This window comes from Nicotiana sylvestris, chromosome 1, assembly GCF_000393655.2.
Source record: "Nicotiana sylvestris chromosome 1, ASM39365v2, whole genome shotgun sequence".
Taxonomy (NCBI): domain Eukaryota; kingdom Viridiplantae; phylum Streptophyta; class Magnoliopsida; order Solanales; family Solanaceae; genus Nicotiana; species Nicotiana sylvestris.
In genome coordinates, this window is record NC_091057.1 from 178,415,585 (window position 1) to 178,442,831 (window position 27,247).

Sequence of the window (27,247 nt, forward strand, 5' to 3'; positions counted from 1 at the left end):
CGTCGTTTGTTGGATCGAGGTTGAACTCTTCTCTTTGGCAATGGCCCTTGGCCTTAAGGTGTTATTTTGAACTTTTGTCGAAATGTTAACCCGTCGTTGTTCGAGCTAGATCGAACTCTTCTCTCTGACGATGGCCCTTGGCCTTAAGGGTGTTATTTCGAACTTTCATCGAAATGTTAACCCGTCGTTGTTCGATCGAGGTTGAACTCTTCTATTTGGCGATGTCCCTTGGACTTAAGGGTGTTATTTCAAACTTTCATCAAAATGTTAACCCATCGTTGTTCGATCGAGGTCGAACTCTTCTCTTTGGCGATGGCCCTTGGCCTTAGGGGTGTTATTTCAAACTTTCATCGAAACGATAACCCGTCGTTGTTCGAGCTAGGTCGAACTCTTCCTCTTTGATGATGGCCCTTGGCCTTAAGGGTGTTATTTTGAACATTCGTCGAAATGTTAACCCGTCGTTATTTAATCGAGGTAGAACTCTTCTCTTTGGAGCTGGGTCGAACTCTTCTCTCTGACGATGGCCCTTGGCCTTAAGGGTGTTATTTCTAACTTTCATCGAAATGTTAACCCGCTATAAGTCCCAGTCTGTTTTGTGGAGAGTTTCAGGTATCCTCTGGAGGAGTCCTAGTTTTTTTTTGGAGAGTTTCGGGTATCCTCTGGAGGAGTCCTAGTTTTGCTCAACCTCTGTGTTTCTTGGGTGAGTCACGATTTTCTTGATTTTATTTGCATCGGAGAGTGTAATGCTGAAGGGTATAAAACATTGTTATTTTGCTCACGTTCGTTTCATGCATATATTGGAGTTTCCCTGTCTAGTCTTTTCGATTTCCGGTCTGGAGATGTCATTGGCAGGCGGGACGATGAATTATACTTTGAACTCGGTGACGTCCCCCTCATCGACTCGATCCAAAACTCCTCGGGTAAACCCCATTGGGACAACATCTGGGTGAGGGAGAGAGAATACGACTTAATGGACGTCATTTTCTAGACATTGAAGTGTCAGGTGGACGATATTTTGGTTATTTTGTAGTAGTTTTCCATTCCCTAGTTGAGATGTTCCTTTGCTCGCTTGCCCGCGCGACGCTTGTGTTCCTATTTAAGCAAACAACAGAAGGTGAGCCAAAATGATATTTTCCTTACTCCGATCCGATGAGTCGGTGATGAGGGTAGATTTATAGTGTTGCTCGCTTTTCTTGGCGTTTAAATGGTTGATGGGTGGTGGTTTCTAAATTCGGTGGCCGTATTCAGCTCATTCCCTCCTCTTTTTTATGCTCTAGCTCCGCGTGGGTTGGGCTCGCCTTAGCTTGTTCATGGACCGCCCGATGTGTGGGGGAGGATGTTGGTTGTAACTTCTGCGTGTATGTAGCATCATGATCTAGATTAGCACGTGAGGTTTACTTACCGCTCTTTTTGGTGGGTGATTATGTTTCCGGTTTTTTATCTGGAAGAGACTAGGAAATTTGACTAAGAAATCCCCATAGACAGCACCAAATTGTTTGACCAAAAGATATCAAAACCTTTTTTATTAAAGCAATTAATGATAATGATGAGATAAATCTTAGTCAAGCGTAATAAACTCCAGATCTGAAAATGAATCAGAAAATAAAGAGTAAAATAAAATAAGAGCTATCAATCTTTATTAATGTTTATCATTTCTTTTTTCATGAGACAGAGAGGATGATCCATTTCACATCCTTTTCTGGAAAGAAATTACATGAGAAAGCAAAGAGAGAAAAAAAAGCCCCCATCTCTTCGAGAATTCCCCCTCTATAAATAGTTCTGGGACCCTTGCTATATTCTTTGGCTGATGTGCCTTCACACTGCGACATTTTTTGTTGTTACTTGAGTATTGTTTTTAACTTAACGTACACTGTAGGTGCATGGACTGAAGTAGGTCGTGATGTCTCCCGCTATCCCGCCACTTAGGCGGGATCCCGACTGAGTCGACTACTGTGGTCAGATTTTGACCTATACAGCTATATTCTTCCCTAGTAAATAAGACAATTAAATGAATCGTCTCCCTTGGTTTCCTAAGGTATTTTTTTTATCTCCATAAATGAAATATACGAGTCTCATGAGCTTTAAACTGATAATAAGAGCCAACGAGCTTATAATTATTCTTTGTATTGATCATCTTCTTGAGCCGATGGTCTATTGGATGCAGCCTCTCTACTCCTTCAGAGTAGGGGTAAGGTCTGCATACACACTACCCTCCCTAGACTTCACTTGTGGAATTTTACTAGGTTGTTGTTGTTATTTTGTACGGACCGTAAAGGAATCAACAATCTTAGAAAGATAAATTTTTTTACTACATACAATCAGAAAGCTAATAAGTTGCTAAAATGTTACCTTATCTTTTGACGAATATATACTTTTCTATTTTTGAGAAGAAAATGTGAACCCCCATTAGATCCAATGTACACCAATGAGATGATGTCTTTGACTGTGCAGTTCTTTTCGAGGAAAAAATCGACAAGTTTATATTTCCAAGTTGCAATAATAATTCAGAAGATCTAGTACTATAATTGAAAAAAATATTTCAACAAGAGACTTATTCTGAACTCCGTTTTGAGCACAAGCCAAACCGTGAAAACAACGGAACGGAGTTGTAAAATCCAGCGCATCTTCACACGTCAACATGGACAGAAGACCAGCATGTGCTCATGCGCGACGACATGCTGGCCATGAACATGCATACAAAATACCACTCAACGGCAAAAACTGTCTGGATCCTATGTTTTCACCGAATAGTACTAGTAATAAATTGCAGTGAAAATAAGTGTTAATTAACTGTAGTTTAGTACTAACAGCGGTTCTGAAAATAAGTGTTGATTGAATTAGCTAATACACAATAAGTATGATTAAATTTCTCCTGTCAACAGTTTAACGTTAGCTCAAAATATCATGTACGAAATGGACGGTTGCCGTCACGAACCGCCGATAAATGTTTGACTTCAAAGAAAAGCTACGACAAGAAAGGGACCCACGTTTGCCACCGCGTATCAGTTGGTCCCACAACCAACTTGTCTCTAAATTTCTTCATCAACGGCCGCCCTCAAGCCCTCGCTTCTCAATCGGACGGTCAAAATTGAACGTCGTTACGCACGAGAGAGAGACCCTAGATCTCCATAGTATCTCTCTTCGTTATATAGTAAGCCGACTCTGTTCTAGTCTCCCTCTTTTCTTCTTCCTCTCTCTCGTGACCCAGATACCCATTATTCGTTCTCTCTCTCTAAAACTTCCTTGCAAAAAGCGTGAAGCAACTAGAGAGAGAGACAGAGAGAGAGAGGAAGAAGTGGTAAAATTGATAAGTGAAATTGGAGGGAAAAATGAACGGAGGAGATATGAATCAGCAACAGCAGCAGCAACAACAACAACAGCAGCAACAACAACAACAACAACAACAGTGGATGGCGATGCAGCAGTATCAGCAGCAATGGATGGCGATGCAGTATCCAGCAGCAGCAATGGCGATGCAGCAACAGATGATGTATGGTCAGCAATACATGCCTTACTATCAACAACATCAACAGCAGCAGAATATGCAGCAGTCTCCTACTCAGATTCAGAGCTCATCTGAAGATAATAAAACGATCTGGATTGGCGATCTTCAGCAGTGGATGGATGAAAGTTATCTTCATTCTTGCTTTTCTCAAGCTGGCGAGGTTCGCCTTTTTCTTCCATTTATCTCTATCATTCAAGTTTCGTAGCATTCCCTGCTTGTATATTCGTTAAATATCTGTTCAGCTGGTTTTGAGTACTTGATTGTCATGATTTCATTGCTTTATTAATTTTAGTCAATTATAAGTAATGTGAAGTGCCAAATCCTGTATTGTAGTTAAGAAGAACTCACTCACCCTATTTAACTTGTAATTTGTTGCGAACATGATTTCACCTTACGGAGATCTCAGTCAATGCAGAGGTCTGAGATTCAAAGGAGAATTCTTGGGATCTTGTGTCGCCTCTATTTTTATTAGTTTTTTTTTTCCTTTGGCCATCTAAAAGGGGAGATTCCAGGTCAAATATCGATTTCTAGTTCGTTAGCTGTTTGGAGTATTTGATTTTCGTGATTAATTTCTTTATTGACTTTAGTCAAATAAAAGCAATGTGAAGTGTCAAATCGTGTATCATGGTTAAAGTGAAGAAACTCACCCTATTTAACTTGCTGTTATTTGCGAACAAGAATTGACCTTTACTGAGATCCGAGTCAATGCAGCGGTCTGAGATTCAAAGAAGAATCCTTCGGACCCTGTCACCTCTATTTTCCTTAGGGTATTTTTCCTTTTGGTGTGGACTGTGGAGAACTTCGAGTCAAATATTGTATTCTAGTTTGTGTCTTTGTGAAGCTAGAAATATCTCCCCACACAAAGATGTTGGGGATAAAGAGGATTCTAAATGCATTTAAATATACAGAAAAAATGCAGTTTTCATGCCTTAACTTCTCACTGTACATTCTAAAAGGAAATCATCAAGTAGTTAGCTCGGCATCCAGTTTGTCGTAGCAATTCACCTTGGGTTTGAATTTGGGGATTTGAGTCACTAAAAAGATAAATTTAACTAGATTGAGACATAAGTATTGTTAGCTTTGTGAGAATTCTTATTACCAGGAAACAGCTAGAAGAATAAGAAGCCCAAAATGGCAAGTCTCTAGGAGAATCTGTCAGAAGCAAGAAGGCGAAGAACGAAACAGAAAGAAAGAGGAAGCTGTTTCAGGTGGTGTGGTGTATAGTATATTGTTAGAGGGAACTTAGAATAATAAGAAGGCCAGAATGTTTTAAAGAAGAAGTCAAGGAGGTACGTGATGGCGAGGAAGGATGAAGCTCTGGGAAAATAGAAAAAATAAAAGAGTGAAGAAGTGAAGGAAAGAAGAAAGAGAATGAGAAGCGGTGAAGAGAGAATATCTTCGTTTTTGAATTTTCGGGAATATTTCAGCTGATGTATTAGTTGTAGTTCTTGTTTTAAGATTATTTGTGACAGAGGTTGGTGATATTGTTATAGCTACTAAACTTGAAGCAAGAAGCTTTGATCTTAGCTTGTTCATTGGTAAAACACTAGAGAATGGGAGTAAATGCGGATGCCAAAAAGCTTATCCTTTCTCAAAACAGAGATTAGAGATGGACATGAAATTGGACCAGCTGCATTTAAAGAACTCTAGCAAGTTTTGCTTTTCTTTTCTAGAGTTCCCTAGCCCTTCCTATGACTGTAATCTTGGGAACCTTTTATTTTGTGGTTGAAATAAAATTATCTCAAGCGTATCTTGTTCAAGCTTATACATCACTACTCATATAGAGTGCAATAGTTGATTATTAGTTTGCAATTTAAGCGTGCACTCTGTAACATTACCTGACCATGGGTCATATGTCATGCAGGTTATTTCTGTGAAAATTATTCGAAACAAGCAGACTGGTCAATCAGAGCGTTATGGATTTGTTGAGTTCAATACTCACGCAGCAGCGGAGAAAGTGCTACAGAGCTACAATGGCACTATGATGCCAAGTGCAGAGCAACCCTTCCGTTTAAACTGGGCAGGCTTTAGCACTGGTGAAAAGCGTGCAGAAACTGGTTCTGATTTCTCGATTTTTGTAGGAGATTTGGCTTCTGATGTTACTGATACAATGTTGCGTGACACGTTTGCTAGTAGATATCCATCTCTTAAAGGTGCAAAAGTAGTAGTAGATGCAAACACAGGCCACTCAAAAGGCTATGGCTTTGTAAGGTTTGGTGATGAAAGCGAGAGGTCTCGGGCCATGACCGAGATGAATGGTGTATATTGTTCCAGCAGGGCCATGCGTATTGGTGTTGCAACCCCAAAGAAACCATCAGCACAGCAACAATATTCTTCCCAAGGTACGTGATATTGTTCCCCGGCAAGCCATTTAGCAAACTAAATATAGTGGCATCAGATGACCATCAATGTATGCTGTTTATAATCTTGTCATCCATATTAAATGACTTCTGCTTTCAAGATTCAAATGGACATACTTTTCACCAAAGCGTTTTAAAGATTCTTTAACATTGCTGCATCTTGTGGAATCTTTTTTTTTTTTTTTTTTTTTTACTTCTTAAATGTTCGAATTTTATCTTTTCCAAAAAATTGAAAAAACTACGAATAAAAAAAAATTCGAGTCAGATCATTTTCCATTTCAATCCAGAAGTTAGTCCAATTGATGCTTGAAAAACATAATGTGATATATGTTGTTTAGAGCAAGGCAGTAATTTTTTTTTTAACCTGTGAGAAAGCCTGGATGCACAAAATTTTGCTAGATTTATTGAGCTTGATTTTCTTCTTGTAGTTTATTGTGACCAGATAATTCTTACCTATGTGCTAGCAGTTTCATCATATTTTAAATGTCATGTTCAACTTTTCTATTGAAGCCGGAACTTCTTATTCTAATTGTTCAGCTGTGATATTATCTGGTGGATATGCATCAAATGGTGCTGCAACCCATGGATCCCAGTCTGATGGTGATTCATCAAACACTACAGTAAGTGCTTCTTTTTCTTGTGGAAGTTGGTCATATGTTAGTTACTTGACTCTTTAATCAACTAATACTTATAGAAAAATAGTTGGTTTCTTCTAACTTTTATTTATGGTAGATTTTTGTTGGAGGACTTGATTCTGAAGTCACTGATGAGGAACTTAGGCAATCCTTTAATCAGTTTGGAGAAGTGGTCTCCGTGAAAATACCTGCTGGAAAAGGATGTGGTTTTGTACAATTTTCTGACAGGTAATTAGCTATATTGCTTGACATGAAAATCAACGTAGTTAAGTAGCCTGTGAACTTTTTATTAGTGTATCATTGTCTGAGACATTGAGAGTGAGAGAACTGATGTTACGAGTATTGAGGCATGGAGACTGATTGGTAGATAAATTCAGTATTTTTCAGCATTTAATCTCATTTGATAGTGTACCATTTAAATAAATGGATTAATCCTAGATACAACAACAACAACAAATCCAGTAGTTTCCCACAAGTGGGGGCTGGGAGGGTAAGATGCACGCAGCCTTACCCCTACCCCCGGAAGGGCTAAGACACTGTTTTCGATAGACCTTCAGCTAGAGAACGACTGAAAAAGGAAAGGTAATTGCAACAAGTAGGAGGATTAATCCTAGATATTGAGTTAAAAAGATGTGTGGTTTGGTTTTTGATTTTTGAAAAGTTGCCTAGGACTGAACACAAATATGATCTGAGGATAAAATGTTGTATAAATTGTGTGCAATTGCTGTTTTTGACGGAATATGAGTCTCATTTTTTTATATTTGATAAGATTGTGAAGTTAGAGTCTGTTTCCTATTGGTCCATCATTTAACCTTACATTCTGCCAACTTATTATTTGTAAAGCTGGTTGCTTTATCTACCCTTTTTTTTGTTTTTTCCGCAACCATCCAATACTGCGTTGGTTCTTCCTTGCTGTTGACAGTTATCAACTCAGCTTCATTTTTGCTCTTATATTTGCACATATATTTCTTTCCTTTCTTCTATCTCAGTAAGCTCCTTCTGCAAGGTTCTATTAAGTTCCTTCTTTCAAAGTAACTTTAACACAGCAAATCTCATCACCACCATCTTCTGTTGCTAACTTTAGTGTGCGAGCAACAATAGACTATTAGCAACTGGCCTTTGAATTTCTTATCAATATGAAAAAGTTATTGGGGCTCTCACTTTATCCGTCGGGCCACAAGGTTCACTGCTAGATGGTAAATTTCCTTTTGGATTCCGAGTGAAAGTAGAAATTTGTATGTAAGTAGAAGAAAAACTTTTTTGAATATGAGAGCTCTTTCCTTTTTTGGTTAAGACATGAATTTTGAAACTGCCCTAAGTGTCCCGTGTAACTTGCTTGAAAGGGAATACAATTGTTAGTGAAAACCAAATCTTATGAACAGATAAAACTGAACATACTGCCAGAGTACCGTAGTAAACCTAGGCAGTTAAACTGGGAAAAGACATGAATTTTTTAGGTTATTGCTAATTTATAAAATAGAGTAGTCTTACACTGAAGCCTTAAAATGCAGCATGCAGAATATGATATATTCTTTGTGCAACTTGCAGTACAATCAAGATGTAAATATTTTTTGCTGACTTTTCCAATTCCTACATGTTTAACGGATTAAAAGATCTTTTTGCTGTACATACCTGTACCTTGTTGGCGCAATTAGTGAAATTGATCTTTCTTGTAATATTTAAAAACAAGGCAGCATGCTTGACTACCTTCTGGGTATTTATGTTCCGTAGGAGCTCTGCACAGGAAGCGATACAGAAATTAAGTGGAGCAATAATTGGCAAGCAGGCAGTTCGTCTTTCCTGGGGGCGAAGTCCAGCAAACAAGCAGGTATTTCCTACAGGAATATTCTTAACGGAAAATATCAAGTCTTGATCAATAAAAGGATTTTTTTAAAAAGGGAAAAGAGAAATCAGCCTGCTTTCCCAATAGAACAGTTAAATGACAAGGCAGGTGATCTGATCAGTCTGTGACCTTTTAAAATTCGACCCTTTTTCCAAAATGATCAAATGTCCTACAATGCAACCTTTCCAAAAGTCAACCTCGTTCACAGAATGATCTCTAATTTTCTACAAAAGCTTTCACCTTTATTTGTCCTTGTGGTACAAATATGTCTTCTACAACCCATTTATTTGTTCTCTACTTTTGCAGATGAGAACTGATTCTGGTAGTCAATGGAATGGGGGTTATAATGGAAGGCAAAATTATGGAGGATATGGATATGGCGCATCGCAAAATCAGGATTCTGGCATGTATGCTACTGGAGCAGCTTACGGAGCATCCTCTAATGGATACGGGAATCACCAGCAGCCTGTTAGCTGATCTCTAGTGGACTCTGCTGCTAAATGAGAGATTGCCATAGCTCTGCTCTCTCTTCTTCTACTTTGGGGGATCAAATTTATATTTGACTTATAAGCTTAAAGCATATAGTGTTTGATGAGAATTTTGTAGCTGGATTTATTTTATGCTTAGTGAGTCCAAGATATGTTAAACCTAAACTTAGAATGATTGGTGAACTTCGATTTTTCTACTGCTTTTTTCCATCTCTTTGTCTGTCTCTGTCTCTGCATCAATTTTTTTTTTTTTTGATAGACTTCACAAAACCAACTGGCCAGGTTCATGCTGAACCACATACGCCATAAGTTCTCCATTTCATCAATCCTGTTTGATCTGCCTGTCTTACTAGAAATGCCTTCGTAATCGATTTCTCTTTATGTCATTGTTCAGCATTCTCTTCTTTAGAAGAGAAAGAGTTTCGACATGCTTGCTTATGGGTGATTTAAGTTTTGTTTGAGGGTTAGACTTTTGAGCTTATCTGTATACGTGCCTTTTCCATCTACCCAACTACTACGTGTAGCATTTACGTTATTACAGAGGTGGGTTTTATTCGATTTGTGTACATCACAATTTACAGAGCTTCAGATATCTTCATCTTCCTCATGTCTTCAACTTGTGCAGGTGCTTTTCTTATTACTTAATATGAATTTTATTGTTTTCTATATCTTTCTCCTTTTTTGTTTTAAATTCATTAGAACAGAGTGAATTAATTACAGGTTTTCGAGTTAGGGTTTGATGGATGAAATTGGGATTTTTTTTTCCGGAGATGAATTGAAATCAAGAAAACAAATTATGTTTGTTAAACTTTAGAAATCAGTTGATTTTTTGGTGTCTGCAAAGTACAAGAATGGATACGCTTCTCTGTGTGTACTTCAAGAAATATTCTGGCGCCTTCCTTCGCCTCCGTTTCTTTCTTCGCTTTCTCAGTTTACTGTCTCTGTTACAATCTCAGTCATCGTAGATTCCTCCGATCATTTATTGTTTTCAATCTCTTCATCTTGTCCTAATCTCAAGTACCTCTGTGTGTGCGCATGCGCACGTGCTGGTGCACATAAGAAGCAGTGATATATTTGTACGATGATAGCAACATGGTTTTCTTTCAATCTCTTCGCAATTTTCTTCTTCGTTTTTACTCATTTTTTTCCCTTTTCATGTGTTTGTTGGGTTCGTTCCATGCTTCTCAATTTCATAGCCAGTGGCCTGGTGTCGAACTCTACTAATGAATATTTGCATCTTGTGATGCATAAAAAAATAGTTAAGTTGTATCATAAGTTTGAATCGGTGGTCTTATGTTTTATAAAACGAGTATTTTTTATTAATTACTGCTTCAAGTCTATTTATTTTGTTACCATCTGTTGTATTTGATGTTCTTTGATGCTATGTAGCTACTAGTCAAATTAGACTATGATGCTATGTCATGTGTTTTTCTATGAACTGATGACACTTTAAATAGACTATTAAAGGCAAATATTAATATAAATTTTACCTTTGAAATAGTTCAGTTCATGTTAAAATTCATTAACTGGGTAGTATAGTCAATTGAGCTTTAAGTAATCTATGAAATCCAAGCTTCTTGTTTAGCTAATTTTGAAACTGAAAAGCTGTGAAAGGCAGCACAAAGAGTCGCTAGAGCGAAAAATTGTCCGACTTCATTTGAAAGAAAAGAGAAAACAAAGCTTGTAGCAGCAGTCACCTATCTCAACTCCTTAAAATCTATTGTTGTTCCTAGAGAAGAAATGAGGAAACAAAACTTTCTCCGTTTGGTAAGTGATACGAAGAGTTGGTCAGTTCGTTATGAATTGGAATATTAGATCTCGTGTTGTCATTAGCCAAGAAAAAAAACTAAAGTTGCTCAACTTTCCAAAGTAAAAGAATGAATCTAAATATGTTAACATTATACACTGATAAAAGTTACTCCTATTATCTATTTAAGTTGAGTTTTAGAGTTTGACCAGTGCAAAACATAAAGAAGAGGAAGAAAGATTCAAAGAAGTTTAAGAAAATCAAACACAAAAAACAAGCAAAACAAATCCATTAACATTGTTCCTGTTGAGAACAAAAGAAGCAGTGAATGCGATTGGTGGGATAGTTTCTGGTACAAGAACAGTGTTCAAATATGCATCTTCTTCTGGTTTAAGAAAGTCATTACTCATTCGCCTTTGTAGTATAAACAATGGAATTAAGAACTTGTAGAGCAATTGTTGATGGGGTTTTGTTAAAATTGGTGGCAGTAAAGAGGGGTTGCTTCATTTCTTGAGTCAAAGCAAATGTTGTACTAATTTACAGAAGTTTGATTTAAGATTGCTTTTTGATGTTGATAATAGTCATTTGATAGGTGTTGCTGAAAATTTAAGGAGTTTGAGGAGTTTAAGATTATAATTAGAGTGGAATTACTTAAGCATGAATGATTTTGTTTTTGTTTGAGTTATTTCTCAGGAAACTTCAGAGCTAATATTAGTTTTTGTTATCTATTTCTATCTCATTATTAGAATGGAAAAGCTTTTCCTTTTGATTGTAATTCTGTGTGCTTCTAGCTATGTCATTCATCACATATATATTGAATGAATTATTTTTGGTTTCAAAGTTATTTTGATAGGTCTATGGATCCGTGGTCTTATGTTTTATAAAATGCGTATTCTTTAATAATTACTGCTTCAAGTCTATTTATTTTGTTACCATATGTATACAAAGTTTAATATGAGACCTCTATTTGTTCTTTGCTTTTTCGGCTTTGTTGTGCATGACAATTTATTCTCTTTGTCATTGCAGTTCTTGTGATCTATTGTGGCTGTGTTCTACTTTTGTTATGCAGTACCACTTAAACCAGAAGGTAAATTTTCTAATGTCTGCTTATCTATTTATAGATATTGTACGTTTTTACGTGGGTTTTTCTAAAAAATGTAAGCATACATACTATGTGCAGCTTTTGGGCTATTCCATATGTGGATTTGTTTACATTCGGTAATGTAATATGTACGTGATATTTCCCATTCAGGAAGTAGACGAGTGAAATGTCGAGTAAAAACCATAAAATTGACAACTCGGAAAAAATACATGCTGACAAGAAGACTAGACGACGCGAATTATACAAAATGATGCAAGACGATAAAAAGGAGGCTCTCCTAGCGCGAGCACGAGCAAATAAAGCTGAAACAAGCGGCCGGCAACGTCCTGCTTGCTCGCTAATTAAGAGCTCCACTAATGCATCATTTTCTATAGGTGCTAATATTTCAAGCGAGCAGTATCTTCCTTTTGTGGGACATTCAATATATGAAACAGGTTAGAGAGCTAGATTGTCATTTCTTGATGGTATATGCAATTATAAATACATGTATGCATTTATAACTATTAAATTATATGGTTATACTTATTATTGTTGTATCCTAGGATCTACATCTAATACAAATCATGAACAATATATTGAAGAGACAACAACAATCCAAACATCAACTGATTATGTTATGTTAAAGACTATTCCAAAATGTAAATTTTGCGGAGCCAAAAAATTTGAATACGAACCACCGGCATTCTGTTGTCGTAAAGGCACTGTTAAGCTAATTTCACATCAAGTACCGCAAGAGTTAAGATATCTATATCTAGGAAATACTGAAGAATCAAAGCATTTTCGAACCTACATAAGAACATACAATAATATATTTGCGTTCATATCCCTGGGAGTAAGCTATGACAAAGAGCTGGCAAAGAGGTATAAAGGTATTTACACGTTTCGAGTTCAGGGACAAATGTATCATTTCATAAATGACTTGATACCAAGTAATGAAAAAGGAAAAAATCTACAATTATATTTCTATGATAATGAAAATGAAGTGAGCAATCGAATGGCATGTTCCAATAAATTGAACGAGTGCATGTTCCAATAAATTGAACGAGTGCATGTTCCAATAAATTGAACGAGTGTACTGTGAAAAATTTAATAAAAATATTAAAAATCAATCCTTACTCTACGTTTTTGAAATCCTTAATAAATATCCCCCAATTATCAAATTTCTACATTGCGCTTAAGTGTGATGCTGGTCTAGATCAACGAATATACAATCTACCAACTACGTCGGAAGTGGCAGGAATATGGGTAGAACAAGATACCAATAATTGTATCCCTACTCCACATATCCGAATATATACAAAAAGTTATAGAAGCCAGCTGGTAAATTATTATTACGGATGTTATGACCCATTGCAATATCCATTACTGTTCCCCTACGGTCAAAATGGTTGGTATTGTGGTATTCGAAAACTTAAGCCATCAGCTACCCCTTCTAGAACATATCTGTATTGTGAATACGAAGAATTGCCAAGTGTAACCAATATGACTTCAATTGATGGATTGCTTGACATGGAAGCTGAGGTGATGCAAAAAGGCAAACGAAAAAGAGAAACCGTTTCTTGCCATGAATACTATTGTTATCAACTCCAAATTAGAGATGATGAAAATATAATCTTACATTCAGGAAGATTATTACAACAATATGTTGTAGATGAATGGATAAAAGTTGAAACTCAAAGATTAGATTTCGCTTTTTTCAATCAAGACTTATTCAGAATGGACGTATTAGCTGGACTTTTAGATCTTTTAAGTCGCGGCGAGAGAGAAGGCTCATAGGTAGGTAAAAATAGAATACTTCCACTTAGCTTTACAGGAGGACCAAGAGATATGCGTCGCCGATATATGGATACTATTGCATTAGTACAACGTTTTGGAATACCCGATATATTTCTAACTATGACATGCAACCCTTCTTGGCCTGAAATTCAAGAAAACTTATTGTCGACAGATGAGGCCCAAAATAGACCCGATTTAGTTAGCCGAATATTTCAAGCCAAACTAGAAGAACGTAAAAAAGATATACTAAAAAGACAAATATTTGGTAAAGTTGTTGCCTTTATGTACACTGTAGAATTCCAAAAATGGGGACTTCCGCATGCTCATTTTCTTATTATACTCGATGAAAAATACAAACTATTGACTCAAGAAGCGTATGATAAATTTGTTTATGCTGAATTACCAGATCCTAAAAGAAACTCTGCTTTATTTAAGCTCGTTACACAATACATGCTACATGGTCCTTGCGTTCAATTAAATCCAACAAGTCCCTATATGAAGAAAAAAAACGGTCAATGTAAATTCAAGTTTCCAAAAGAGTTTGCTGAACAGACAACTAAAGGAAAAAATTCATATCCTATTTATAAAAGACGAAACACGGGAAAATGTGTGGAGATTAGAGGACAATTTTTTGATAATTCATGGGTTATTTCCTACAATCCATTCTTACTTAGTAAATTTAATTGCCATATAAATGTGGAGATTTGCTCTGATATTAAAGTTGTTAAGTACATTTACAAATATATTTGCAAGGAACATGATAAAATTACATTTCACATACATCTTATCGATGCGAACATAGAAGTAGATGAAATAAAGGAATATCAATCTGCTAGATGGGTGGCACCACCTGAGGCTGCGTGGCGCATATTCTCTTTTCCTATCAGTGAAATGATTCCAAATGTATACTATCTTCAACTCCATCTTGATGGAAAACAAATTGTTTCCTTAAAAAATACAGATAATATTAATAGAATCGTAAATAATCCTGCGATTAAAAAAACAATGTTAACTGAATTTTTTACAATGAACAGCGAATACGAAGATGCTATGAATTTGAATTTATTATATTGAGAATTTCCAAAACATTTTGTTTGGTCCACAACATACAAAATGTGGTCATGTCGCCAACAAGGATTTGCTATTGGTAGAGTTGTAATATGTCATCCAACTGAAGGAGAAGATACTTTATTAGATTGCTCTTAATGAACGTAAGAGGACCAAAATCGTATAAAAATTTACTAACTGTAAATGGAGTAACTTGTGACATATTTAGAGAAGCCGCCGAAAAAAGAGGATTGTTACTTTGCGATAATAATTTAATAGAATGCATGTCAGAAGCAGTAAGTTACCAAATGCCACAAAGTTTAAGGCACTTATTTGTTGTACTATTAGTTTATTGCAATCCCGTTAATCCAAGAGAGTTGTGGGAAAAATTTGGACGCCCGATGTCCGAAGATTTCAAAAAATACCCGAACATGCATACAAGAGAAATTCGTTACAAAGTGCTAAATCATATTAATGATATTCTTCATTCAATGGGTCGTGATATCAACGAATTTGAACTAACTCAAGGCAAAATTCAATCATCTGCAATAGCTAAAGAAGCTAAATATGTACATTTTGAAAGGAATATTATCGTTAATGAAAAAGATCTACTATTACCATATAAACTAAATATTGAACAAAAAAGAGCTTACAATATAATCCTTGATACAATATTCTCAAATAAACCCAGAGCATTCTTCATTGATGGTCCAAGCGGAACTGGAAAAAGCTTTTTATATCGTGCCTTATTAGCTACAGTGAGACATAAAGGATTTATAGCATTAGCGACTGCGAGTTCAGGTGTTGCTGCTTCCCTTCTTCCTGGAGGCCGAACTGCTCATTCCTGATTTAAAATACCTATTGATGTTGATGCAAATTTTAGTTGCAATATTAGCAAACAAAGTTCATTGGCATCGTTGATTCGAGATGCAAAACAAATAGTATGGGACGAAATTTCAATGGCAAAAAAAGAACTGATTGAAGCACTAGATTTGCTCCTTAGAGATTTAATTAAAACAACTATGTTGTTTGGCGGAAAGGTTGTTGTATTCAGTGGTGATTTTAGACAAACTCTTCCCGTTGTCCGCGGTGGACAAAGGGAAGATTTTGTTCGTAAAAGCTTACTATGTTATGAAATTTGGCATCAACTTGAAAAATTACAGTTGTCTGAAATATGCGTGCGAAAGCAGACCCAGCTTTTTGTGAATATTTAATGAGAATTGGTAATGGAAAAGAAAGAAAAAATGATAAGAGCAAAATAGAAATTCCCCGCCCTCTGATCATACCTTTCACCACTGAAAAAGATTCCTTGAATCATCTATTTAAAGTTACTTATCCTGATTTATATTTAACTCATTCAAATACTTCCTTTATTACTTCTCGTGCAATTCTAACTACAAAAAATGACTTTGTTGATGAAATAAATGACATACTAATTTCTCAATTCTCGACTGATGAAAAAGTCTATTTAGCTACTGATGAAACAATTGATCCAAAAGATCAAAGTGAATATGAAGATTTTTTGCACACTTTAAGTCCTCCTGGTTTACCTCCGTATAAATTGTGTCTCAAGAAAAATTGTCCAATTATATTACTAAGAAATTTGAATTCCTGCAAAGGTTTGTGCAATGGGACACGATTAATATGTAATGATTTCAAACCTCATGTTATTAGTGCTACAATATTCAATGGGGATTTTAAAAATACACATGTGTTCATTCCGTGGATACCACTATTAACATCAGAAGACGAAAAACTACCCCTTCAATTTAAAAGAACAGAATTTCCAGTACGATTATGTTTTGCCATGACTATAAATAAAGCTCAAGGCCAAACATTAGATTTTGTTGGCATTTATTTGCGAGAACCTGTATTTTCTCATGGTCAGTTATACGTTGCTTTATCAAAAGCTAATTGTTCTAACTGTGTCAAGGTATTAATTAGACCAACTATAACTAAAAACGATGATGATCATTCTACGTATAATATAGTTTATGATGAAATTATTGAAAAAACTCTTTCTTTTTGACTTAGACAATCATTCTTGACAGTAAGTTTGACGTACAACTTGTTCATTTTTTGTATTCTTCCATTTTGTATTATAGTCATTCTGGCAATGTTACATATATTCATTATGCTATTATGATGTGTTATACTTGCAGATTACATTTAAATGGCAGAAAGGTTCAACATCATTGCGATTACTCCAGAAACAGAAGAATGGACCTGTAAGGTTCAAGTAGTTGATAAAGGCAGACCTAGAGACAATAGAGAGAAAACGAAAAAGTATCAACTGATGGTTTTACAAGATGAAGAGGTGATCTTTAAAGGATTCATAAGTTTGCAAATAGTAATTAAATTAATATTATCCTAATTTTATCTTATTTTGTTACAGAAAAATCAAGTCGAATGCATTATGTTCAATGCGGAGATAATGCATTTTGAGGATCTGTTTCACCATTTCCATACTTACTTGGTGTCAGTTGCACAATTCAAAGAATCAAACTATACGTATGGAAATCCGCTTAACAAATTTACACGGACAATTGATAAGTGTACCATTATTGAGCCAATAGAAATTGTTAATCCTCCAGAAGATCCACTACCGCCGCCAACACGCCTAAATCTTACACCATTTTGCAACTTTGAATATCAACCCTATGGATCTGAATTTAGTAATTGAATATTTAACTATCTATATTGTTTGTTCACCTAAAATTCACATTTATTAGTATTATTATTATTGTTTATAATAATTTTTATTATCTATTAATTAATTGGTTGTTCTTTTTTAAATGCAAAATGTGCTTGCCATTGTGCTCAACGCCAATCCCTCAACATATGCTCCAAATGGGAGGAGAATTCAAGACTTTATCATCATGGATGATCAGTAAATATACGTGAACTTGTTTTATTGCGTCCAAATAGCAATTGATGATTCAAGTGTGATATACTATCTCACTTTTCATATGTTGTCTAGCAATAGCACACGATAAATGAAACTGAGATTCAAGTTGAGATTGTACCCTTTAAAAGGCTACTTTCCATGCTTCAATTCACCTTTGGTTTTGCTGTAATTATGATCTTTCAAAGCATACTTAGGTCCAATAAGCATTACCGGAATTATTATGATTTAGATTTTTACTACCAACATTTATAGATCACTATAATATTTGATCATATCTTTAAATATATTTCTAACAATGCAAAGTTTCTCTCTTATTGTTTTCTTGCTATAAGAATATAAGGAAAATTAGAGATATTGTCATATTGTGCTTTTGATTTTGTAGATTTTAACTTGTCTAAATTTTTTTGCAACTAATTTATGTTTTTTCAAGATTGATTTTAAACTTTCAATTTATTCTTTACTTATAAGCATAATTTTCGAAATAACTGCATGGAATGACGATGTGTGGTTGCTAAAACTACACACCAATCCAACAATGTAAAAACATATAAGTGCCCCTAAAGATTTTAAAAATCTTTAGTTGTACGTCAATAAAGTAAGAAGCAATGATCCAGAAAAAAAATTTAGTTATGGCAAGACAACAAATTAGGGAAAAGCTATTAAAAGCTAACTTAAAAATATGTTTCGTTATTTACTATTATATGCGCCAAAGAATTAGATTGTTGTTAAAATTATTCAGAGAAATACATAATGCCTTGAAATGTAGAAATATAGCATAACCAAGTTTGTAGTTGCTTATCTTATTCTTTAACAATGACTTTATAATTTATCTGTAGTTGTTCTTCATCTATTTGGAAGGAACAAAATATGACCTCTATAACCTCGATGAAAGGAAAAAATAATCATCATGTTTAGTTATTGGATTTAAAATCAAATTATATTTGAAAAATATATTATTTTTATTCAGTACTTTGGATTAAAATTGACCTCATTTCTTTCTTCGCTCTCTCAGTTTATTGTCTGTTACAATCTCAACCTCCGTAAATTCCTTCGATGCTTTATTGTTTTCAATAAATAGAGGCTTAACCTTGAGTAGTTGTATATACAAGTATTTTCACTTTCTTGCTATAAAAATAGTGTTCTTTGGTGTCTCCACGTTCAATCGAACTGCTTTAAGTTTGGCAAAAAAACAAATCTTTGAATGGCTTTGAAGAAAACTAATAAGTAGATTATAAAAATTTTATTCAAAGCATTCACCCGATCGTAGATTGCTAAATACTAAAATTTTGTATATCAGAAATGTGCTTACAAACTATTGTATTTCAAATGTGCAGACATTACTAATGCAGAAAGATCTAATAGAAGAGAGCAACATATCAATATTAAGAACATCTCTATTAGATATTCTTCCATTGTATAATATAATTATATCGCAATATCAGAACTTATTCATAACATCTTTATATTAGAACTAATCGGATCATTGCTACAGTAAGTTGTAAATTATATCCATTTATCTTTTGGCAAGCATCAATATCTTTAGAGTGTAATGAAGCAATTCTACCATCTATTTGAGATCTGAGACTTATCAACACTTTGAGAACATCTGATATTTCAAAGTATTATCTTTAGAAGCTTTTGTTAGGAATCAATAGCGAAGAGCTTAAGGAATACCTATTTTCTTCGAAAGTAATTACATTATTGAAATTCCTACACATTAAGATATCAATATGTGTTCATTTTTTAATATGTCTTACACTTAAATCTTCCAATTGATGCTCATTTGTGTTGCCTAAGCATTGACATTCCCGTATTGATTTAATATAGTGATTTAACAATTTCGTTCTATTTTAACAAACTACTCGAACTGCTTAAAGAAGAATACTCAATCATCCTTGCTAGAAAAGTTGGAAGACCAAAGTCGTCGTCAGGTAAAACACCTCAAATGCATGCAAGATGGAGTAACAAATTCAATACAGGTAAAGTATATACGCAATTATGTTTTAGTTTTCCATATACCAGACGACCAAATTAGAACTGAATGTTCACATGCATGCAGGATTGACTAACAGATTCGGTACAACAATCGAAATCAATCCTCCGTACCCACAAGCAAATGCGCTGAGAACATGGTATTGCAATCAATACATTATTGGTCATATATGTGCTTGAACGTATAGAAGAACTAATTTTGAAATGTTATCATACTTGAAGTGCCCAACAAAATGAAAAAATGCTTATTGCATACACAATGAAGAGCACAGGCCCAACAGGCTCTCTTTTATATGTTCCTTTCGAAGAAGAGATAGTACCAATTGCAGAAATCCGACAGCAAAATCCAGTAAGTACACTAAATATTCACATATGCATTGTTACAAATTTTTACCTTTATTTTCTAATAACAAAAAATTAATATGTGGCATCCTTATGTTTTCCAGGGCCAAATATTCTACATACAGGTTGAAGTCGCACTACAAAATGACAATCAACAATTTTGTATCCTAGCTTGTTCAGACTGCAAACAACACTTCACACGAGCAATCTCACGGAGAAAGTTCTATTGCACTAATTGTCGTCAAGCTACCCAGTTGGTTCCCAGGTATACATGCAACTTCCACATAACTGTTTATATTTAACATTATATATTCACCATCTTTTAATTAACCAATCATTTTATCTTACAGCTTGGTGCCAATTTGAACTAACGCTCATAGATCAGAGTGGTTCTACAACAACAACTATTTCCGACGAGCTTGCAGAAAAAATATTGCTTCTCACTTCGGAAGAGATTTATGATATCTGCAATGTCAAGGTACATTGTTAATTTTGAAAAATCACAGACAACTATTTTCTACAGTTGAGCCCCCTCTGACACATAAATAACTAATTTTATCTTTACAGAAAGAATTGTTGTTTCTTGTGAACGCGCAAAAGCTACTGACTGGCAAGATCTTCAAGATTCAAATAAAAAACCTGTTTACAAGAAACAATGAGGTAGGAAAGTAAGTTATTTTGTCTTTCATGGAAAAAAGTAATCCGGGTATCTCACAAATGCCAGCCACCATCATGGATGTTGCGGAAGGAAGTAAACGAAAAATTAAACACGTTACCCCAGAGAAGCAAGAGCACCCACACAGAACAACCAAAGGCAATGGTTCCTACAACAAATGTAAGGCGGAAATGAAAATTTCCCTTCCAAAAAACTGCTGAAAGGTATTTGAAATTTATGTTCCTTTTAAATTTAATATGAAATTCAACTTCGTACAAAAAACAAGCAACTTAAACGACTATGATTTGTTAGCACTTTTGCCAGTGAAACATCTTTTGCTACTATTTTGGGATGCAAATGAAGCCACATCTGGGTGTTGTTTTTGAATGCGGTTAAGCTCACTTTTGCGACTGCTTTCTGGATGCTTCTCTACTAGAAATATGTCGTGCTGACACGAGGTTAGTATACTTGATTACAAATCTAGATTTTTTCAAAATCTTTCATACCAACCGATATAAAGTCATTGCAATTTTTTCATATTAATTTGGGACAATAAAGAAAAAAATCATTTATGCTCGAAAATGATTGTTTTGAAATTTAATCCTCTTTAGAGGGTTTTTCGTGCAATGACTTACAACACTTATTAGATTCATAGTAAAGAAGCTTTGGTTCGCATCAAATAGATGATTTGTTAAAGAAACTTTAATTACTAACTTGCTCACTATCTCTGATAAGAATACTTGCTAAAAATAGGCAATTCATATGCTGCTCTTGTGTTGTTCCTTTGTTAAGCTTCTTTATTTCAATGGCCTTTCTCTTGACAGTTTTTTTAACTTACTTTTATCACATTCTTTTTTAACCGTCTATGACAATACATTGTAATGGCTCAATAATCATTTATTTAGGAAAAAATCAAGTTGAAATCAAACAATAGAGTCTCTATGACTTCTTAAAAGATAATGAAAAAGATGTATTGCTTCTTCCATTCACTTTCTTCTTAGTTATGAAAAGAATGTAGATATTGGATATTATTCTTCTTACGAGTTATGCCAAGAGAATTCAGAGAAAATACCAGCTTTTGGCTAGAAATATAATGGAGTGCAGGATGCTCTTCTCTTCTCAAAAGATAATTTGTCTTTAATTAACTTCCTTTTGCAAAATAATATGAAGCTTCTACAGTCCTCTTTTTGGTTACTCTTTTTGAATGCAGTTATGTTTACTTTTACGCCTGCTTTCTGCTCCTCTACTCAACAAATATCACGAAACACAAGGTTAGCTTACTTGATTACAAATCTAGACTCCAATTGCTTTTTTTAAACTTTAACTAAATATTCATTTTGCTATGCTATCTATAATAGTAAACTACTGAAAATATTACTAAAATATTGAGATATAAAATTATACTATAATAATGTAGAATATGTAATAGTTCTATCGTTTCTTTATTTCTCTTCATTCTTATTTTGCCTCTTCTGTTGTGTCTAAGATTCTGATGCAAATATTAATGTTAGTCAAAATTTCATCGATCATGGTCACTGTTGATTCAGTATTTGTAATTATCACCCTTCATTTACATGGATGTTGAACAAGAAAAAGTAAGAGTATGAACATTAGTTGTATTAAAATATGTTGGTTGATTGGTATATGGTTTTCTCTTGCACTTATGTAAGTGGACTCTTCTATGGAGAAGTTGTTAATATTGAAAATGAGAAATACCCATCATTCTTCTGGATATCATCACATGAAATTTTCTTTGCATTCTTCTTTAAAAGTAGTAGAAAATAACTTTTGTGATATGAATTTGTGTCTTTTTACATTAAAATCTATAAGAGTAGAAGGTGGAAGATAAACCAGATATTTGTATGTAAGTTCGTTGCTCCAAAACCATCTTTAAATTGAGTAACTTTGAATTAGCATGATAATCCATTGATAGAGAACATTGATCTTGAAATTAAATTAGAATATTACCATCTCATTTGTGGTGTAGACTACTTTAACTCCAACAATTTAGGCTTAGAAGTGCTGCAATTTTTTATGCATCAATAAGATAGATGATCATAATATTTGGATATAGGTCATTATTAGAATGAAACAATTGTGTCTTTTTTGAGTTTACTATGCTATAAAATCTTTTTGGATTGCCTTTAGATATCAGCCAAGGAGATAGGTGGTTATGCAGCGTGATTAAAAAACTAGCAGTGAATGATATATAAAAATAATGTTAAATGAGAATTGATTTGGTCTTTTAGACATATTGCCTCAATAGTGTAGAAAAAATGATAAATTAACATGAATGCACTTATAAGAATTTAGAAGCTCAGATTAATCAGAATGAACTTAGCAGCTCATAAAATATTAGCACAAAAGGAAGGGTGTGTGTTGCATATCTCCCTCAAATACAGATTGTAACGATTTAGTTATGTTTTCCCAGTAGCATGTTTGTGGTTCTTCTTTACTTCACCCGGATGGTTTGTTTTTGCAGAGAAACAGAAAATGTTTTCAAGGTCAACATCGATTTGATCTTTCCTTGATTTTTTCTCCGTACTTTGGTGCAAAGAAGGCAAAAAAAAGAGAGAGTAAATAGTATGGATCAGATGCTAGATTTCATTAGCTTTATCAATAGCTATAATCAAAGTGTGCTTTTATTCTACTGGTCTATGTTGGAATGAAGGGTAGAACTAATCATACATTTTATGATGCGCTTCATATCATAATGAATAGTGATGAGATAACGGGAGTAAGATTTAATAGCTTGTTATACGATGATGTAATTTATGTAACAGAATATACAAAGCAGTATTGGATAGGTTTCTTTAAATTGGTACCACAAAACTACATTCTCTGTATAACTGAATCTGGAAATGATAGGATGAGCTGGCTGGATCCTTTATTCTTTTCTATTTGACCAATGAAAGAGATTTATAGTACTATCAATACATAAAGAGGAAAAAAGAAGAAAAAATGGCACTTGTGAAATATTAGACATGTCGTGAACTGGGTAAATCGTACCATTGCAATTGGGACAAATCCACAGGCAATATATCTTTGTGACTTCTTTTTATTATTCACTTCATGGCTGTATTATACATAGTTTTGCCTAGATATTCTCTGTATTGCAGCAAGCCATAAAATTGATTGTTGTCTGCTTGCTGAAACATATATTTTTGTATCAGCATGTGTGATCTTTCTTTCGGTATTCTCAACTCTCAGATATCTTGCAGACAGGTTGATTCTGAAAAAGAATGGAGGGAATTATATTGTAGACATTTCAGCACTGTTGTTGTGTTGAAATTTATCAAAATAAATGTCGTGGATTTTATTAAGGCTATGACAGTATTACAACACAACCTCAAATTGAGTATCTGAAAAGGAATATGATGTCTTGCATTTGCCCTTCTCTTATGAAGTAATCCAAACATTAAGTCCTAACTTCAATAATTTATTCAGCTCAATGAGTTTTTAGAATTTACATAAAAGTTGAGCTATATGTGTTTTTTTATATTATAATTCAGATGTCCCCAAAGGGACGAGCTATATGTACCGATCCAAAAAAAAAAGTTGAACAATGTATTTATCTGAATTTATTTCATGATAGAAAGCATTAGCTGCAGGGTTATAAATAAATTACTAGATTGCTTGTGGAATTTAATTTGAGTTTCATCCTTTTTCTATTCTCCAATCTCATAGCATATGGTATGTGTTCAATACTTAATTGTCTCACCTCAACGTTCTATGAAGTTGTAATGTTGTGGTCACATTTTGATTCATTTTTCTGTCTTCTTCATTTCTTAGGAGTTCTACTACAAGTTTTGCTAATTTAGTAAATATTATTTCCATGTTCGAGATATTTTGCGATAACCTTCTAATTTACAACATATTTATTTGTTGCAGATGTTTTGGTGAAGAAAAAGGACCACAAAGAATACCAAAGACCGTATATGTAAATAATTGTATCATACATGTTGTAACTGTTGTGGCACTTTAAGCATCCCTTAATGTGATGCTCTCGTGAACGCAAACAACGTATATTTTGCTCAAAATGTATGTAAATTAAGTGTGTATCACTTAGTATGAAATATTTTGTCAGAGCAGGCCATGCTTAGATTATTCACCAAATGAAAGAATTAGAGCGATTACAAAGGTAAAAATGAAGTAAAAAACCCACATCGGCTAGATCCTTCATCTTCTGTGTAGGATCAAATATGCTTCTGACAAAAGCACCCAAATCCAGAAAACTCTATGATAAACATAAAAGTAACTGCAGGTACTTGTTTCATACAAGTCAAATAAAATCTGTATCCAGTTATATTTATATTACAATTAGATAACACGCATAGTAAAATCACGTTGGGCCTGCACTAGCACAAGCCATCATTGCCTAGTCTTCTTAGAAGCAAAAGATTCTTGTATCCAGAGCGAAAATATGCAAAGATAGAAGCGTCAAAAAGATGAGACTGTATATTCATCAAAAATATTTTCTAATTTTCACTTTGTTTGGATCATTGTTACCTATCATGTTATAATGTATTGTACCCCCTCCGGTCCAAAATAAATAATTTTTTTGACTGTTTTCACATAGATTAAGGAATCTACCTTTTAACATTCAATGAAATTGACCATACTAACCTTTACTATCTCACATAAACTGTGACGACCCAATAGGGTCATCACCTATTTTCTTACCTATTTCGTGCTTCCGATGCCTTGAAAACCTCATTTTTAGTCGCCTCGATTTACGTGCGCAGTCCGGGCGTGTAGCCGGAAAGCTTAAATATGAAATTCTGTAAAAAATGCTAAAATTTGATATTAAAATGAGTAAATTTGACTCCGGTCAATATTTTGGGTAAACGGATCCGGACTGTGATTTGACAGTCCCGGAAGGTCCTTAGGAAAATATGGGACTTGGGCGTATGCCCGGAATCGAATTCCGAGGTCCCAAGCCTGAGAAATAAATTTTTGAGTAAAATTGTTTTTCTGAAATTTATAAAGAAAATTGAAATGAAAATTGGTTAGAACGTGTTGGTATCGAGCCCGTGTTTTGGTTCCGGCGCCCGGTACAGGTCTTATATGTGGTTTAAGATATTTCTATGAATTTTGGTTGAAATTGGACGTCGTTTGACGTGTTTCGGACTTTAAACTCTAAATTTGAAAGTTTATGAAGTTTGAAGAAAAACTAGTGATTTTGAGGTTTGATTCGTTGTTTTGATGTTATTTTGGTGATTTGATCGCACAGTTAAGTTCGTAGAATGTTGTTGAGTTAGTGCATGTGTTTGGCTAGGAGCCCCGAGGGCTCGGGAGTGTTTCGGAGTGTTTTCAAACTTAGAAAAATTGCAGATTTGCTACAGTTGTTGCAGACCCAGTTTCTTCTACGCGTTCGCATTGTTCCTTTCGCGTTCGCGATGCTCTAATTTTTCCTCCTTCGCGTTCGCGTCCATACCCTCGCGTTCGCGTAGGGTTATTTGACTCTGAGGGCTGAGTCTCCTTTTCTTCATCGCATTCGCGTAAGCCTACTTGTGTTCGCGTAGTTTTGCAGGATTTCCTCTTCGCGTTCGCATGCCTCTTTCCGCGTTCGCATAGACCAATTTCAGGGCCTCACCATTTTAGTTTCCGCGTTCGCGTGCCTCCTTCCGCGAACGCGATGGTCTGTTAGGCCCTACCCTTCGTGAACGCAACCAGCCTGTCGTGAACGCGAAGGGCAATTTCGCCCAGTTATATTTTTAATTTTCAGAAACAGTAGCTACGGGATTTCATTAAGTTTTCACGAACTCATTCTTCTCCAAGGTCCTTAGGCGTCTATTGAAGCTATCCTTCACCAAAGATTTCGTGGGTTAGTAATCCTTGCTTGTTTCCTTCCATTTTCTTCAACATCTCATGAATTCCTAAGCCTAAAACATGTAATTTATGGTAAAAAATTGGGGATTTGGGTAGAGTTAGGGCTTTTTGATTTTTCTTGATTTACACCTCGTTTTGGGGTCGAATTTGAAAATAAATTATATATTCGGGCTCGTGGGTGAATGGGAGATATGAATTTGGTCTGAACCTTGCGTTTTTGACCAAGCGGGCCCGGGGTCGATTTTTGGGAATTTGGGAAGAAAGCTTGGAAATCTATAATTAGTCATTGGGTTTGATTTGTTTAGCATATATTGATATTATGAAGTCACTATTGTATAGACTTGATTGAGTTGGAGCCGAATTCGAGAGGGAAAGCGGTTGTTGTGGATTGATTTGGCCGTGGAAGTTGAGGTAAGTGTTTGGTCTAACCTTAGCTTGAGGGAATAGAAGTTGAGTCTTATTTGCTACTTGCTAATTGTCGAGTACGGTGTATAGGCATGGTGACGAGTATCTATACATTGATGTCTAGCATGACCGTGAGTCCTTATATTGCGAATATCCTGGTTTTAATATAACTTTCATGCTTGATTGATGATTTCTATATGTTGTAGAGAGTATGTGAAAGGAAATTGTGATCTTTAAACTTCGTGGAGCGTTGGCTCGAGTTGAAATACAAATTGTGAAGGTATATGAGATATTTAAATCTTTGTAGCATTGGATCAAGTGATAATGTGAACTATGAGATGAAAGTGAAAGAAAGAGAAAGAGTTATTGGTTTATTCCTTTGCCGGGACGTTTTGTTGTTTTGTTGATTTTCTCCCTTGCGGGGTTATGAAAATTTATTGATATTGTTCCCTTGTCCGGATTTAACTGTTTAATTGCATTCCATTGTCGGGATTTCTATCATTATTAGTTTACTTCCTTGCCCCTTATTTGTGATTGTTGTTTGGGTGAGGAAAGAGTGTAAAGCACGAAGGGTGATGCCGTGCACTGCTTGATATTGTGAGGAAAGAGT

At 34.9% G+C, this 27,247-nt stretch overlaps 2 protein-coding genes and 1 long non-coding RNA gene across 3 annotated transcripts; all 3 read left to right on the top strand.

The window, feature by feature from the left end:
* Positions 1–3,072: 3,072 nt before the first annotated feature.
* Positions 3,073–9,041, top strand: LOC104241376 (polyadenylate-binding protein RBP47). The gene is made up of 6 exons (XM_009796314.2): positions 3,073–3,665; positions 5,370–5,847; positions 6,403–6,485; positions 6,598–6,728; positions 8,232–8,328; positions 8,650–9,041. Exons 1-6 carry the CDS (start codon positions 3,330–3,332, stop codon positions 8,818–8,820), a joined length of 1,296 nt encoding a protein of 431 aa, XP_009794616.1. The 5' UTR covers positions 3,073–3,329; the 3' UTR covers positions 8,821–9,041.
* Positions 9,042–14,934: 5,893 nt separating this feature from the next.
* LOC138877365 (uncharacterized) lies at positions 14,935–15,351 on the top strand. The gene has a single exon (XM_070156970.1). The coding sequence runs from the start codon at positions 14,935–14,937 to the stop codon at positions 15,349–15,351; it is 417 nt and encodes a 138-aa protein (XP_070013071.1).
* Positions 15,352–21,429: 6,078 nt separating this feature from the next.
* LOC138881044 (uncharacterized) lies at positions 21,430–24,502 on the top strand. The gene is made up of 2 exons (XR_011403374.1): positions 21,430–21,671; positions 24,292–24,502. It is a non-coding gene; the product is annotated as an uncharacterized lncRNA (long non-coding RNA).
* Positions 24,503–27,247: the final 2,745 nt, after the last annotated feature.

Excerpts from the sequence above, each read along its gene's own strand:
- LOC104241376 (XM_009796314.2), top strand. The coding sequence starts at position 3,330 with ATGAACGGAGGAGATATGAATCAGCAACAGCAGCAGCAACAACAACAA. Across the intron at positions 5,848-6,402 it reads GCAACAATATTCTTCCCAAG|CTGTGATATTATCTGGTGGA; the intron begins GTACGTGATATT and ends CTAATTGTTCAG. Across the intron at positions 6,729-8,231 it reads TTTGTACAATTTTCTGACAG|GAGCTCTGCACAGGAAGCGA; the intron begins GTAATTAGCTAT and ends TATGTTCCGTAG.
- LOC138877365 (XM_070156970.1), top strand. The coding sequence starts at position 14,935 with ATGCATACAAGAGAAATTCGTTACAAAGTGCTAAATCATATTAATGAT.